Source organism: Phoenix dactylifera, chromosome 1 (genome assembly GCF_051530095.1).
Source record: "Phoenix dactylifera cultivar Ajwa chromosome 1, Ajwa_hap1_PhDact_Kaust_v1.1, whole genome shotgun sequence".
Lineage (NCBI taxonomy): Eukaryota > Viridiplantae > Streptophyta > Magnoliopsida > Arecales > Arecaceae > Phoenix > Phoenix dactylifera.
Window position 1 is genome coordinate 48,874,949 of NC_143190.1, and position 17,048 is coordinate 48,891,996.

Here is a 17,048-nt window from a genome sequence, read left to right on the forward strand (position 1 = left end):
GGCTTTGCGGGGGACGCCGGGAGATGTTAGAGGCTCCCTTACTTCTCAACTTCATGACTGCTACTCGGTGCCCTCCTTCTAGCGCCAGCAACACATCACTTTTTTCTCGCCCGAGAAGGCGAGAGGCCGAGGCCGGGGGAGCCGTGCCCCAGCCTCGGAAGAGGGCGAGGACGGACGGCGCTTCTTCGTCGGCATATGGGGAATATCTGAAATCAAAAATTTCGTTAAGTGTTAGGCCAGTGGCAATAAAAGCAAAGAACGAGGAAAGAAAGTAACGTAACCACCCTTACCCTCGGGGCGCGCCGAGCTCAGACCCACGCTTGCTAGGGCGTCCTCCCGCAGGAGCTCGGTCAGGTCGTTGCCCCTCTCGAGGGCTCGCACAGAGTCCAGGGTCCTCAGCTCCCTCCTTGAGGGCTCGGAGAGCTTGTTGAGGGCCTTCAACCGAGGGTGCCCCCATGTCGAGTTAAACCCCCAAGGCGCCTCGGACGCCAGGAAGAAAAACTTTCCCTTCCACTCATGAATCGAGGAAGGGGCGCCCTGAAAGAGTGACATACCGCCCCGAAAGGCGAAGTATAGCCACCCTGCGTCCGCCGGGTTCTTCTTTAACAAAAAACACCGGCGGAAAAGGCCTACCGAGATCGGGATCCCATGCCCGAGGCACAGGGACAAGAACCCGATTATGGTCCTCCACGAGTTCGGAGCCAACTGCGCCGGGACGAGCTGGTACTCGGCCAGCAGGTCGCTCACAAACTCGTGAACAGAAAAACGTAGGCCAGCCCAGAGCGTCTCGCGGTAGACCGCGATCCGACCTGGGGGCGGCTGCGTCACCCTGTCCCCCGGCCCCGCAGTTTCAAGGCGAAACCCGGGCTGGAAGAAGAACCGGGAGCGGATCAACTCCAACTCCTCCCCCGACAGGCTCGACCCTACTTCCTCGGGACCCAAACCCATTCCCACAGAAGAGCGAAATAAAAATTAAAAGCAGAGGATGAAAACTGGGGAGAAGAAGGAAAGAGGAACCCTAGCAATCACAAGGTAGGGACCTACTGGACATCGCCGGAAATCGCTCCGGGCACCAACGACGAAGTTCGGTTGAGGAAGAAAGCAAGGGAGGAAGACAACGAAAATGAGAGGCAGCCAAGTAAGACCTTTAGGGCAGATTCATGGGGTTTATATAGACCCCCCTGACGGCCCAGATCAGCAGGGTCGGTCCCCATCCCCCGACCGGGTTGCGCCGCGTGTCGACCTCGAAAGCCGAGGCACCGTATTCACTCCGAATTAATAAATCGGGTACGAAATCGAAGCGTTGTCCCATCGGATCTCGGGGCCTCATCATGGGTCCGCAGAATCAAATCGTTTTGAGGAACGAGCGGGCGCCGCCCCCGCTCCCCTCATTTAATAAGATCTGGGACACGTGGAGCCCCGATGTGGCCTCCACCTCCCCGGAATTATGATCCAGTAACACGAAATCGGAAGCGTCCGACCTTAGGTCGTGCCGCGTGTCCGCTTTAGACCCTGTAACGGCACACTCATTGATGAGCAAGGGGTCTCGATTACGGGATCGAGACACCGCCTCGACAAGCTCGAGGACCCCCGTCATTAATCCGCCGCGAAGCAATCTTGGCGATTCAAGAGACGCCACCCCCGCTTCAAGAAGCGTAACGATACGAGCTTCATCATAAGCTCGCTGAATAAAGCAACCTCAGGGCGCCAAAGGGCGCAGGCTTCGCCATAAAAACTCCGAGAAGCGCAAGGGCGCGGACGAAATGCGCCCCCCTAACTTTAATAATGGACTTTACTTCCTACGTCCGAGCCCACAAGCCGCTCGAACTCGGAAGTCGGGGGGTAGTGTTGGGGGGAATAAGATTTTTTTCCCAAATGACGCAAATGCCCCTAAGAAGCTGCACAACCTCCGACCCTAGACGGCCGAAGTCGGCGTTCGACCTCGGAACGCCCGACCTCAAGACAACCGACCTCGAGACCTCCGATCTGAGAAAAATCCCGATGTTCGAGGTCTACTCTTGTCAACCACCTGCTACGGCCGTGCACCTCTGAGGTCCGGCCGAGGACCATATCCTGACGCCCCTCTGACATTTATTGCGCATGGCCGCTATAACCCTCCGGCTTACTCAACAATTAATGCGGATCTCCGGCTTACTCCACAATTAATGCGGATCTCCGGCTTACTCAACAATTAATGCGGATCTCCGGCTTACTCCACAATTAATGCGGATCTCCGGCTTACTCAACAATTAATGCGGATCTCCGGTTTACTCTACAATAAATGCGGATCTCCGGCTTACTCCACAATAAATGCGGATCTCCGGCTTACTCCACAATTAATGCGCATGGCTCCTGTCATCTACGGATCCTCAGCTCTCCACGGCAAATTAGCCCAGCAGAGTCTAGTCTACTATGATAAGTCTCTGATCTCGGCCATACCTCCGACACCAATGCAATAATTCGCCTGGTAGCGTGCTAGTTCGGGTTGTACGACGCCCTCACCGCCGACATCAATGCAATAATTCGCCTGGTAGCGTGCTAGCTCGGGTTGTACGACGCCCTCACCGCCGACATCAGTGCAATGATTCGCCTGACCGTGCGCCGACCTGGACGACATGCCGAGCCGTACTACGGCTTCGCCCTGTTACATCGCAGGTAAACCGACCCCCGCCTATAAAAGGGAGCCTTGGCCTCTCAGGAGGGGGGAAGGTGGATACACTCTACAGACACTGTTTATCTCTCTATTTGCCCCCTCCCTGACTTGAGCGTCGGAGGGCCGGCGCCGGAAAACCCGGCCACCGGTTCGTGTGCAGGCACCCAGACGGAGGACGCCACCAGCTGACGGATCGCCGCCTCGCCACGAGGACCAGCTGCTCCTTCTCTCCGACCACACCAGACCGAGGATGCCGCCCGCCGACCGGTCGCCGCCCCGCCGTGGTGACTCGCCGCTCCCTCTCCCTCTCCCTCGACCGAAGATTGCCCCCGGTCTAATTTCCAGCAACAAGTATTTTGTTAAGGTGGGATCTTTACGGACAGAAAAAGATTGCAGTCAGTTTGATAATAATCGAGTGACATTACTTTTCCAGTCCGAACCAAAGAATCAGTTAGATATGATGCAAAATGGATCTTGTTCTATCGTTGATCAGAGGTTTCTATATGAAAAAATTTTTGGAACCAATACAAATCATTTTTTGGATTAGTTTTAGCTAATACAAATTTTGGACAACACAAATAATAATATCATGAATACTCGATACATTATTTTAGAAGACAAAGTATAACATGAACCATGAGCATAGGATACAATAAAGCATGAAAAGATATGTATGTTATTTTGCATAGGTTGTCATTCTTGGATTCCATCAATTTGGCGCAGCAGATTAGACCTAGATGGCTATAATTTGATTCCAACAGGCAACAGTATAACTTAGAGGTCATCAATGCCTGAAATGAATTGTAATTAATCTAGCTTCGTTACGCTCATGGAAAGTCAAGGCTTAGACTATCTAGGAGCGTTTAGGAAAACAATCCAAGCTTTCTATTGTAGGAGTATATCCATTGTCTCTCAGAATCAGCGCACATATTTGTAGTTTGATGGGGTAGAAATTATCATAAGGGCATAAGGTTTTCATTTCTTATTTAGGTAGAGTTAGTAGTCTATGACATTAGAGTTTATAGTGATGGATTAGAATCTTCACCTATAATGTGAAGATTTATTTAGAATTATCTGAATGCATTGCGGGGGCCTCCTTCCTGCCAATATGGGCCGGCAGCTCGGGGGTTGGAAGCATTAATTGCTTCGGAGCGTTTGGTCTGTGGTCTCTATATTATGCATCGCATAAGTTTATGTTTGAACACTGAGCCTTCAACAGTAGACAATAAAAGCCATGTTAATTTTCTGAAAATGAAAAACATTTGTCAAAAACTGGGCACTGTTTCAGTGAAAACAGGCAGAGGTTCCATGTTCAAATCTTGCACGGTCATTCCAAGCATTTGGACATGCATAAATTGGAAAAAAAATCGTAATTCTACCCATACCTTTGTTTCACTGCCAGCAATGCTCTTGCAAGGCCTGAGATAAGGAGTACTTGTTATGAAAAGAATAGATACCCCAGGCAAAGAACAACTAGTACTAAACAGAATACTTTTCAAATGAACATTTACCTATCCAACCAAATAGAAGAGAAACAAAAGCATGCTGGGGGGGATTAGCTATCCAAATGGATACCCCTTCAGTGCATCCCCAAAAAAAGCAAGCACAATACTCTTTTGTGAGATTTGATTGTCTTTGCTAGCATACTTCCATTAGCATTACTCAAATTCAAAAAATGCAGTAATACCCGGTAGAAACAAATAGAAATTGTCGCCAAAGTCATTAATTTCATAAGCACATTACAAATTCCTTCTAAAATAAGCATTCAGCATACGAATTATTAAGATGCATGTAAGGCTTCATTTTTGTAACCTATCTTTGTCTCTAAAAATCTTTTGAATTACCTCTTTCTCAGACGGTGGGAGATGGAGTCGGCTAATTGGCGCCGCAGAGAAGGAAGGAGGAGAGGAGGATGCGGACGGTCGCTCGGCACCGAAGAGGACAAGGGCCGGTCGATCAGGATGCAAAATGAGGAGGAGGAGGCCGGCCGCTTGGTTTTATTGTTAATTTGACTTTTGACGACGCTTATACGCGTCATCTTAGGCATGTGAGAACGACGATGCTAATAAGCATCGCTTTTTCTGTAGGATTATGACGACGCGTTTACACGTCGTCTATTCTTCAAAATTACCAACACTTAATTAAATAGTCGGCAAATTTTGGCGCGGTACCCTTTTTTTCCGACGCTTCCTCCTAGTGTCGGAAAAAAAGCATCGGAAAAGACCGATTTTTCTGTAATGAGCTCACATGATGAGATTAATGAATGAAGGTTTAGATTGGATCCCACGTGTCAGGTTTAGGGGTGATAATCAGGTGTACCAGATCAGCTTGAAAGACTAGTTGTTATTTGAGACGGGAGAGATACATACTGCTAGAGTAACGCAGAAATGTCATGCAGAAAAAGTCCACAGATTATGTGTAAATCTTTTCATTCTTCCTCTCATTAACAAACTGTATTTTGTCATGCATTGGCTGTCAAAGTGCAATTTGCGTGAGATTTTGGTTGCCAAAGAAATGCATCAGATGAAGTTGCTAATCCAAATTTATTGCATGACCATGAGCATGGCTCGTAGGTGGCTTTCATAGTTATCTGCTGAGATGTTACATACTATTTAGTCAAGAAAATGGAGATCTCATGCCAAGTTTGGTGGGCGCTGTCAAGCTAATGTAACTCGAGGAGACATCTTCTTATTACTCTAATTTCCCCACCGAAAGAGAAGAGATTCGATTAAGTTGCCAGGTTTACCTGTTGAGATAGTGTTACACGTTGGCGAAGTGTTGATTAATTAATTTTTCCAATTTACATTTCCGGTATGCATATATATATATATATATATAGAAGGACATGAGCTTAACTGAAATAAAGGAAGCTATCTCACATCTAATAGTGGTTGAGCAGCATATATCTGTTTTATTCTTAACCATTCATTCTTGGAGACATCCCTTTCGTGTTATTATAGGCACAGTTGTATGTCCATATCTTAACGCATTTATGAGTATACTGTGGGTCATGCAAACAACCAACAGTCACACTTGAGAACTTAGAATGCGCTTTGGGTCCATTGGCTTTCCTGTTTGCAGTAGGCCTTCTATCATTAATTCACTCCTCCACAATGTTGTGGAGCATTAAATGGCTTTGTTGTATATATTTTAGTGGTTGACGTAATGTCTAGGAGAAAAAAAAGGAGGAATGCTAAAGAGCTAAAGGCCTCTTTGTTGTTTTTTATTTTTTCTGGTAAAAGAAATCTTTGTGATGTTTTGGAGGGATTTGCTTCCAGATTGTGAGTTAAACACCTTCCCTTTAGCACCTGGAGATGTTAATCAAGTTCAAGCAATGCTTGAACTCGTCTGCAGTAACGAATTTTGTCAGCATATCTGCTGCATTTTTAGAAATATGCACTTTCTCAAGCAATATGTCACCGGAAGAAACCATGATGGGGACATCAGAGCCCTTCATCCTGATGATCCTGAGCCTCCGGATTGAGTCAAACCCGTTTATTTGCATATTTATTTAATTATTTTATTTCTGGGCTTATTTGCATTTTAGGGCTTATTTGTGGGTTATTTATGTTATTTGTGGATTTATTAGGATTTATTTCTGTGTAAGGGGATTTATGCAAATTGTGTATTTTGGCCCTATATATAGGGACCTCTTTTCATGATTAGGGCTTAATGAAAGATTAACAATTTTCTTCCTCACGTCTCCTCCTCCTCTCTTTCTCCTTCCCTTCTCCTTCTTCTCTTCCTCTTCCTCCTTCTCTTCTCCCTCTTCTTCTGTTTCTGATTTAAAATTGCAACGTGAGTACATCGTATCCACTGAAGTCTGCCTTCCCGAACTTGGTTCTACACCAACTTGGTATCAGAGCAAGGCTGGTTTTGCCCCTGTTGCTAAAGCCACGATCCAGCCTCTTCTTCCCTCGTTCACACCATGAACCCGCTTCCTCTTCTCAACCATGTTCGCACCAGCCCGCACGCCTCCCTTCCCCATCACACCCGCGGCCGCCTTCACCCCACTCACTGCCAACAGCGCCCAAAAGAACAGCCGCCTGCGACGCGGCGCCGGAAGCCACAGACTGCCGGAGTTGTGCCCAGCCGCCGCCCACCACCGCCCTGTGACAGCCTCGGACGCCCTCCACCCGATCCGGGAAGAGGCTGCCCGCCGCCGTGATCGGCCGCCGGCGACTCTGCCCGCCGCCGTGATCGGCCGCCGCCTGTCGCCGCCGACCACAGAGCCGCGGCCTCGAGCTCCGTTGCCGTCCCCTACGGCCGATCCGCAGTCGCCGCCCGTCCCTCCTTTCCGCGGCCGCCGCAGCGAGGGTCGGGAAACCCTCCCGAAACGGTCGGGAGGTTGGGAACAGATTAACGGGTAAGTATCAGACCCGTTAGCCCGCCCCACTAGCCCGGACCCGTTCTGGAGAAAAAAAACTGCAGGTTCACGTGACCCGCACATGTCCCAAAAAAAAAAAAAAAAAAACTTACCTCTGTTTTGCCGAGAGGAAACCCAAAGGGTTTCCGCCGCCACCGCCGCCATCGCCACCGTCTTCGCCGCCGTCACCACGATCTGTCGCTGCGCCGCCGCTGCTGCTGGCGCCCGCCGCCGCTGCCGTCGTCGTCGCCTTGCCGTCGCTGCCCTTGTCGAAGCCGTCGCAGCCAAGCCGCCACCATCTTCTTCCCCATTTCCGAATTGACAGTGTCCGCCGTGCCGCCTGCGCTGCTACGCCGTCGCCGAGTCCGCGGTGCCCCTTCGTTTCCCCACGGTGCCGGTTCACCTCCTTCTGTGGCCGCCATCGTCCCGCCACCCGAGCTCCAACGTCTCTTCACCGGCAGTCCGCCCCCATCTCCCTTCTGCCGCACCCCACGCCACCTGAGCGCCCCACCACCTCTCCTCCCCTTTGTCTCCGCCGAGCTCCGACGTTTCTTCGCCGGCAGCCCGCCCTCCCCCCCCCCCCCCCCCTCTCTCCCTCCGCCGTGTACCACCCTCCCTTCATCATCTTCGTTCACCCACCCACCAAAGGAAAAAAAAAAAAAAACCCAAACCCTCCTCTGAAGTCTCCCATTCCACTGTGGGCTTCATCCGACCCACGCCCACGCGCCCAGCCCATTGTTTTCTACAGGTTCTTCATGCCTGATCACACTCCATAGGCCGCCAACACTTCTCTCTGCTGCAGGCCAAAGCCCATTTTACTCCTTGAGCGCGGCCCAGGCCCAAGCGGCCACAGGCCCTATCTCAGGCCTGATCCAGCACCTTCGTCAGTCCATTCCAGGAGCCCAAGAACCCCTTTTGGTTGCAGATCCGGATCCACAGTTCCAGCTAGCTCTGCCCGGCGCCAACTTCGTGTTCGAGACTCCACAACGGACGCTTCCGGTTGACTGCATCCGCCACAGGTGATAGGTTTCCACTTTTTTTTGGGCTTGTTCATTTAATTATGTTCTAGTTCTCTTGCATGATAGCCACATTTTGAAAACTTACTTTTGCTGTCAAAATTCAGAACATAGAACCCCTACTTTCAAACCCATCCTATTTGCCCTTTTAAAATCTAAATATTAAATTAGCACACCCTAACAACTGGATGCTTCTCAACATTCTTCGATCAGATTGATTTAGGATCAGAACAACTGCACTGCTTGATTGCAATCTAATTTCTTAAATTGAATAATCTTAATCCTTAATTCTAAATAACCGAAGTAAAAAATCAGCAATATTTAAATTTTAAGTTATTTTTGTGAAGACTTGCTGATTTCTGAAATCATAATAGATTGCATTAGTAGGTTGTCCTGCATCAAATTTGATCCTACATCATAGTTATTAGGATTTTATTAGTGACACTGTATTTCACATCATCGCTCAGTGTCATCATTGCATGCCAACCTGTAGTGATATGGAGTACTATCTCAGTCAACCTAAAACCTCTGTAGCTACCATGAATTCCGACATTTTGAGGTCTATCAAGGAACAGATCATTGCTATGCGGGCTGGATACAAGGAATTCACACAAGAGATCCGTGAACTCATGCAAAATTCTAGGACCCCTACACCGCCAACCCCTGTTGCAGCCCAACCTAAAATCGGTTTGGTTGCGCCACCTGTTATCCTTCCCCATTTTCTTGGGCACCAAACCCAATGCTCAAGATGTCAACAATTCGACCACATAGCATCCCAATGTTCCATTAGGACCTACCTGAGTACTGAACCAGAAGCTAGGAGCCAAGAGGTCGAATATGTCAAAGAAATCTATGAACCAAATATAGAAGACTATGAAGAAGACTTTGAAGACGAACCTATAGAATTAGATTTTGTCCAAAATGATTCCCAAAGGGAGACTATTGATCTAAGTACAACCAAGTCATTTCACATCACTACTGTGGAAGAGATAGTGACAGATATTGAGAGCCAGTCACCTGAACTGGCACTTGTAGCTAAAGATACCCATGTGGAGTCCAATCTTGAACATTCCCCTATAGTAGTTTCCCTTCTAGAGGAGTTTAATGATGTAGTCCCTGATGATCTTCCGGATGCACTTTCTCCGATGCGTGATATCCAACACGCAATTGATCTAGTTTTCGGAGTATTTCTGCCCAACCTTCAACATTATAGGCTCAACCCAAATGCATATGCTGGGACCTGGGATTTAATATTACCGACAGTTGAGTTTGCATATAATAGTTCGGTTCATAAGTCCATAGGCATAAATCCGTTTGAAGTGGTGTATGATTACAAACCTAGGCAACCTATAAACCTATTTTTCATGTCTCATCAGTATAGAGTCTTTGAGTCTGCACAATCAATTGCATCATATCCACATTCATTGCATCAAGAAATCAGCAATTGCAGTCACTTTAATAACTTAAAATATAAATTCCTTGCTGATTTAACCAGACGTTATAATGGGTTAAATGAAAGAGATTACGTCATGATAAGAATTAGGTTTGAATGACTTTCTTCGTAAACGTTTAAGAAATTGCAAACTTGTAGTGCAGAACCATTCAAAATCTTAAAGACAACCAGTTCGAATGCATATGTTGTGGATCTTTCTGATGACTATGGGATTAGTACGATATTTAATATTGAAGATTTAGTCCCATACAAAAAGATAATATTCCTGCCTTCTGACTCCTTTATTGATATACCTGCCCATGTTGGACACCCTGACCTATTACCTGCTGTTGAGCCACCACCTCCCAAATTTCATGCACGCAGAGAACAAATAGAACATATATTGGATGAGCAGGTTATTTCAAGCAGGAACGGTGGTTACCAACGTTACCTTGTTCGGTGGAAAGGTCGACTAAAGTCTGATGTGACGTGGATTTTCAGAGCACAGTTGCAGCGCATTGACCCCGATCTTTTGGAGCAGTACAACAGCCGGCCAGACCTATACTCGACGGGGTCGAGTTTTTCTCACCCAGGAGGAGTTGATGGGGACATCAGAGCCCTTCATCCTGATGATCCTGAGCCTCCGGATTGAGTTAGACCCGTTTATTTGCATATTTATTTTATTATTTTATTTCTGGGCTTATTTGCATTTTAAGGCTTATTTGTGGGTTATTTGTGTTATTTGTGGATTTATTAGGATTTATTTCTATGTAAGGGGATTTATGCAAATTGTGTATTTTGGCCCTATATATAGGGACCTCTTTTCATGATTAGGGCTTAATGAAAGATTAACAATTTTCTTCCCCACGTCTCCTCCTCCTCTCTTTCTCCTTCTCTTCTCCTTCTTCTCTTCCTCTTCCTCCTTCTCTTCTCCCTCTTCTTCTGTTCCAGATTTAAAATTGCAACGTGAGTACATCGTATCCACTGAAGTCTGCCTTCCCGGACTTGGTTCTACACCAAACCAATTCCTTGATCTTGTGATACCTCACATCTATGTGCTTGATTCTCATATGATACATCCGGTTTTTCACGAAATAGATCGCACTCTGACTGTCACAATGCAATGGAACTCTGAATTGCTGAACAACCAGCTCCTTGACTAATTTTGTTAGCCACAATGCTTCTTTAGCAGCCTCAGCTATTACCATATACTCTGACTCAGTCATAGATAGTGCAACTAGAGACTGAACTATGGACCTCCAACTGATAGGCTCTCCTACAAAAGTGAATACATAACCTGTAGTTGACCTCCTGTCATCCAAGTCTCCTGCATAATCTGCATCAACATACCCCACGACTGAAAGATCATCCTGTTGTCTGACAAACATTATACCATAATCTTTAATACCCCTTTAAGAATCTGAAAATCCACTTGACTGCATCCCAATGTTGTCTTCCTGGATTCATCATAAACTTACTTGCTGCGCTAACTGAATGCGCCAAATCCAGCCTAGTATAAACCATAGCATACATCAGACATTCCACTGCATTAGCACATAGAACCATTGACATGTCTTCAATTTCTTTCTCTGTCTTCGAGCACTATGAGGTAGACAATCTGAAGTGATTTGCTAAAGATGTGCTCACTGGCTTCGCATTACCCATGCTGAACCTCTCCAACACCTTCTGTATATAACTACCCTGAGATAACTACAATTTTCTGGAATCTCTATCCCTGCGATTCTCCATCCCAAGAATATTCTTGGCCACATATATGCTGATCACCACCTTGTTTGTTTTCGGATTCTAAAACTTGTACCCTTTCACCCCTTTCTGATACTCCAGAAAAATACACTGTCTAGACTTTGGGTCTAGCTTTGACCTCTCCTCACTAAAAATATGTATGTAGGTTGGACATTCAAACACTCTCAAATCTGAGTAGTCTACCTTATTACCTGTCCACACCTCCTCTGCAACCTTACCGGCCATCTAGTGTCGTCCTAGGTGACTTGTTAATTAAGAAGCATGCCATATTCACTGCCTCTGCCCAGAAGTTCTTTCCAACCCCTTCTCACAAAACTCTATGAACTTTGAATCTGTGTATTCACTGCATCTGATCAGAGACATTTGATCTTTCTTCATGTTTGGTTTTCTACTTCAGCTTTCCACAACTTGAACTTGGCAAACATTTCTGACTTGTGCTATATAAAGTACACCCAAATCTTTCTCGAGAAATCATCAATAAAAGTTACGAAATACGTATATCCACCCCGTGATACTACTCTGACTAATTCCCAAATATCTATACGAACATAGTCAAGAATATTCTCTGTCTTATGTGTGGCAGTCATGAATTGAATCATGTTCTATTTTCTAAGAACACAATACTTGCAGAAATCTAGTTTGCAAGTTTTAACATCATTAAGGAAATTTATTTTATACATTCTAGCATACCACGTCCACCCATCTGGACAGTTTATAGTCTTGTGCTAAAATTATTTTGTGAGATTGGGTGCGATCAAATTAAGCTGCGCTTGAAGCATATGAATACTAATCACAAAATGTACCCTGGACGCCATGCTGCCTAACAAGCTCAGCCTCGTTCGAGAAGAAACATAATTTGATATGATGATAGCAATTCAAAGAGAGCAAAGAAAATACACCACACCAGCTGAGTGGCGTTTTAACGATATCCTCGAGTTACTTAATGACGTCATGGGGCAGATCTCTAATCTAGTACTCAAGGGAAAAAAAAAAGGCATACCTGCAATCTAACTCAAATGATTTTGTTCGATATACTGGGACTATTGAAAATCCAGACATCGAAGGCTGACCTCAAGAATGCATTTGTCGGGAACCACCGTGAAAGTTTGTGTGCAGGCGCAAGTCTCACCTGCTTCTAAGGTGATGACCCGGCAAGGTACAATTGTGTGATAGTGTGATGGATCCAGAAATTTCTACGCACGCTTACGGAATATAGAACTATTTTCTTTGGAACACAAATTATTTTCTAGCTAAAATGCCACACTGAGTACCGTTGCCATTACAAACCGACTGATGAATGTAGTTTGCACAATTTGAGAAGGTGGCAAACAAAACAAGACTCGCTCCTCAGAACTCGACGCATTTATTCTGTCCCAGTTGTCTTCCTCCTCCCAATCAACTCCTGGATAAGCTCCCCAGCGTCGGCATAAGATGATCCACCCTCCTCCACTGCCCTCCTTCCCATCTCCGCGAGCTCCCTCGCTCTCCTCCTCATCTCCTCCGCCTCTTCTCCCCCGTCCATAACCCTCCCCACCGCCCTCCTTATCTCCTCCCCCGCCACCACCCTCCTTTCCGCACCAATATCTACGTACTCCTTCACCCCGACCCCAACCCCAACCTTCAACACATCCACTATCAACCTCTCGTTAAGAAACTGCTCGGCGAACATCGGCCAAGTGATCATCGGCACCCCGGCGCTCACACCCTCCAAGCAAGAATTCCAGCCGCAGTGCGTCACAAATCCCCCCACAGCCTCATGATTCAATATAAGTAGCTGCGGCGCCCATCCTCTTATTATCAGTCCCTTCCCCCTTCCCACCACTTCCTCCTCGAACCCTTCTGGCAGCCAGTCCGAGTCATTTCCGCGGACATCTCTCACCACCAAAATAAACGGTGCGTCCGAGGCCTCGAGACCCAAAGCAATCTCTCTGATTTGAGCTATGGGTAATTTGTACATGCTCCCAAAACAAATGTAGACCACCGAGCCCGGCTTCTTGGTGTTCAACCAGCTCAAACACTGGCTGCAACCGATGGAAGTCTCATCTCCCCTCCGAGACTTCTCGATCTCATTTCTGTTGCAGAGTGACACCGGGCCGACGTTCCACACCCTTCTACCTACCACCTTTCTATAATGTTCGGCGTAATCCGGCTCTAGCTCGTAGTAGCTATTGGCCACGACGCCATAGCTCCGCTCCTCGGAAATCCTGATCCGGTCGAAAAACACCGTAAATCCGGGCATCTTGCTTGAGTCCCGGAATTGGGATCTCTGCATCTCGATCCGGTGGGGGAGGCCGGGAAGGACTAAGGACTGGGCGCTGCCCGGCGGGACGGACTCGAGGACTTTGAAGCGGTCTATGCTGTGGGAGGCGCAGAGGGAGAAGAGGCTGGTGCCGTGGAACACGAGGCGCGGCACGTCAAGCTCTGCGGCGACGTCTTGGGTCCAGGGAAGGAAGGAGTCGGTTACGACGGCGTTGGGGAGTAACTCTCTAAGGACTCGGGCGAAAGGCTGACGGAGGAGCTCGAATGCCCCGACGAATTTGGCCCGCATGTCGAGATTGGCGAAGGTGAGGGAGCTCGCGTTCTCGCAACCAGTGGGGAGGCCGGCCTCGGCGGAGGGGAAGGGGAGGAGGTAGAGGGCGATGGGGTGGCGGAGGGTGGAGGAGTCATTGGCTTGGTCGATGGAGAGTTGGATGGAGGGGGCGTTGCCCGGGGTGGTGAGGATGCTGGTTTTGACGCCGCGGGAGGCGAAGAGCTTGGCCAAGTCGACGATGGGGATAATGTGGCCTGGGGCCGAGAAGGGGAAGAAAAGGATGTGGAGGTCTCGAGTGGCTGAGCCCATGGTGAAGCTCCGGGAGATGGCAAACACTATCGAGGAAGGGGAAATTTTTTTTGCCCTGTTCCAGAGATCAGGTAAAATGGGGAGAGGTTTCTAATATCCAGTAGAATCGATGGAAGAGGTCTTCGGCTCTGGAGTTCATTATGACCTGCAAATGCTGACTTGCAGTGGCTCCTTCGTCATTGCTTACGAAAGGCCTCTTTTTTTCTTTTTTCTTTTTGACGGGACGATGGAAGATAAGTTTGACGTAACCCTCTAACCTCCGGTTCCAATTACTCGATTAGTTCCGTCTAATTTCCAGCCGCGACTCTTGAACCGTGATTCCAGAAGCACATACAACGCCACGTGTTGACGAATAAACGACCGATCAATCAAAATATGGTATCAGAAAACAATATTATGAAGTAGGACGACAAGTTAATTGGAATCTCCTGTTTTCATTTCAAAAATACATGATTGTCGATGAGATGGATTATTCATGGTGTTTACCTTTCGGAATCTAGTAATCTTACTTCTTGTTAAATAATTATTTTATAATTATTTGTTAATTGGGGTTGTTGATTATAATTCTTATATAATCGTCAATAACAATATTTCGTGAAATAGGTTGTTCGTGATGTTTACACAATATTTAATTACTATTTTTTTTTTTGCATAATATAGTTACAGTATAATTGAGCCATTCCTTTATACATATTTTTATGGTTTGTTTGCACATTATTCTCCATTTGATTTACCCAAAAGATATGGTAGATTCATAAAATAAATCTCAAATACAATCTAATATAACTTGATTGTAAATCTAATATAATAAATCTGATGGTTACCTGTATCATGTGGCAGTTTTTCAGCTGATATGGAAATAGCAACATATATGATTTTTTATAAGTTCTAGCTTTCTCATCTATATGGTTAATATAAGTGCGGCCGTATGCACTAAAAACTCTCAATAGTATTTTGTTATGGTGGAATTTTTACGGACAGAAAAAGATTGCAGTCAGTTTGATAATAATCGAATGACATTACTTTTTCGGTCCGAACTAAGAAATAAGTTAGATATGATGCAAAATGGATCTTGTTCTATCGTTGATCAGAGATTTCTATATAAAAATATAAATCGGAGATTAAAGAAAGGGAAGGAGCCGTCAACTCCTAATAGATAGAGAAGGATTTATTCAATCACATAGTTTGAGGCTCCTAAAATATGGCACCCTTGTGGCAATCTATTTGATTTTATGAAAAGGCCGACTAAATTTGATTGCATCATTTAAGAAGTTCATCCTGGTTGATTTATATCATTGATATTCGTGAAAAATACTATCTTAATTTTACTTCTCTGTACAGATATACAACGAGAATGCATCCCGGCTCAAAACCTTCTATCCCAAGCATCATTATGCCAAGATTTGATCCAACAGATGCGGCACGGCCGTGCTGAGCGACCGAGCACACATGGTCGCCAGCCCAAATCCCACAAGATCTAACTCTTCCTAAAATTTCCAGACTTGAATATATGCAAGTATATCTGTATTTAAATATTCAATATAAAGTTATTAAATGTGAGATTTAAAAATTTGATCCTTTTTGCATATAAAATGACAAGGGGCAGGGCTCTTCCTTGGCCAATTGTCAAATTGGCGTGGAAAATTTGGGATGATAATTTGTTCTCTCGTTTGCTTCCCTTCCTTTTCCTCCTCTCATTTAATCTCGGACAAAAAAAATTGCGACTTCGTTCTCTTCTCTCTTTGGCCTTCCTTTTCTCTCTTGCTTCAGCAGTGACGTCCAAAAGCCTGTCTGTTTCGAAGACAGCTGAGAGGATGCAGTCCGTGAAAAGAATGGAACAAGAGAAGATTGTGATTGTTGGCGACAGGCCGTAGCTTGTTGGCCCGCAAAGTCCAGAAACTAAACAACAACATTTGCTCGTATTATCGACCCATCTCGGCAGTTAATAACCTTGAGTTAAAATTAATTTGTGTGATTGGGTGCGATCAAATTAAGCTGCACTGGAAGCATATAAATTACCGATCCCAAACTCTACCCTGAACGCCATGCTGCCAAATAAGCTGAGCCTCGTTGGAGAAGAAACATAATTTGATATGACAATAGCAATTCAAAGAGAGCAAAGAAAACACACCACACCAGCCGAGTGGCTTTTTAGGGATATCCTTGAGTTACTTAATGACGTTATGGGACTCTAATCTAGTACTCAAAAAAAAGGCATACCTGCAATCTAGCTCGAATGATTTTGTTGGCTATACCGTGACTATTAGAAATCCAGACAAGGAAAGGCTCGCCTCGAGAAATTTCTCCCCGGGATGACGGCACATGAGAGAGTTTACTTACGAGTTTGGAGCAGTCCCCATCTAATTCTTTACGAAAAAAAAAGAAACGCCAGATAATTACGAGATTGGCGTGGAAAAATAGAGATGAGACTTTGGCCAATCGTCTACCTCCACTTTTGCGTCGATGTCCGCAAACTTGTGCGGTTTCCAAGACACCTCGAAGGGTCGGTCATATTGTAGCCAAAAAAAAAAGGTCGGTCATATCTTAATGCCCTTCGTATCGTTCCATATGTATCGTTGAACAGTTTTAAAAATAAAAATCTCGTAACCTTCCTGGTCCTTTTATTTTATTTATTTTTGGATAAGATGTATAAGTGCGCTGAGTTTTAGAAAAATGAAAGCATCTTCTTTGAGTTTTACGAGCATGTAGACTTGGATCGGCCTGAGGAGCACCAAGTGAGTTAGGTGTCCCTTGTTTTGTCCCCAAAAGGAGGAAAATAAAAATGCTATGCAAAAGTCCTTAGACCATGGCAATGAGAAGGAGAAGGATTTTGTTTTGGACTTGAAAGTAGACGGTGACATGCTTTAATCCATCTAAATAATTGTGATCTTTATTATCACAATATATCCTTACCATTATTGCCAATTTTATCCAGGAAACATGTTACAGTTGTAAACATGACCATTATTTGGGTCAAT

At 45.8% G+C, this 17,048-nt stretch overlaps 2 protein-coding genes across 2 annotated transcripts in view; one reads left to right on the forward strand and one right to left on the reverse strand.

Moving 5' to 3' along the window:
• The window catches only part of LOC149768717 (uncharacterized), a 35,221-nt gene extending 30,689 nt beyond the window's left edge, over positions 1-4,532 (forward strand). The window contains exon 4 of the mRNA XM_089925994.1: positions 4,509-4,532. Coding sequence (XP_089782120.1) covers positions 4,509-4,532 — 24 coding nt within the window. The remainder of the gene's footprint in view (positions 1-4,508) is intronic.
• A 7,920-nt stretch (positions 4,533-12,452) lies between these two features.
• LOC120110500 (scopoletin glucosyltransferase-like) lies at positions 12,453-16,450 on the reverse strand. Its single transcript, XM_039125610.3, has one exon. The coding sequence runs from the start codon at positions 14,068-14,070 to the stop codon at positions 12,595-12,597; it is 1,476 nt and encodes a 491-aa protein (XP_038981538.1). The 5' UTR covers positions 14,071-16,450; the 3' UTR covers positions 12,453-12,594.
• Positions 16,451-17,048: the final 598 nt, after the last annotated feature.

What these genes read in the sequence shown, in the direction of transcription:
- LOC120110500 (XM_039125610.3), bottom strand. Translation starts at nt 14,070, where the DNA reads ATGGGCTCAGCCACTCGAGACCTCCACATCCTTTTCTTCCCCTTCTCG.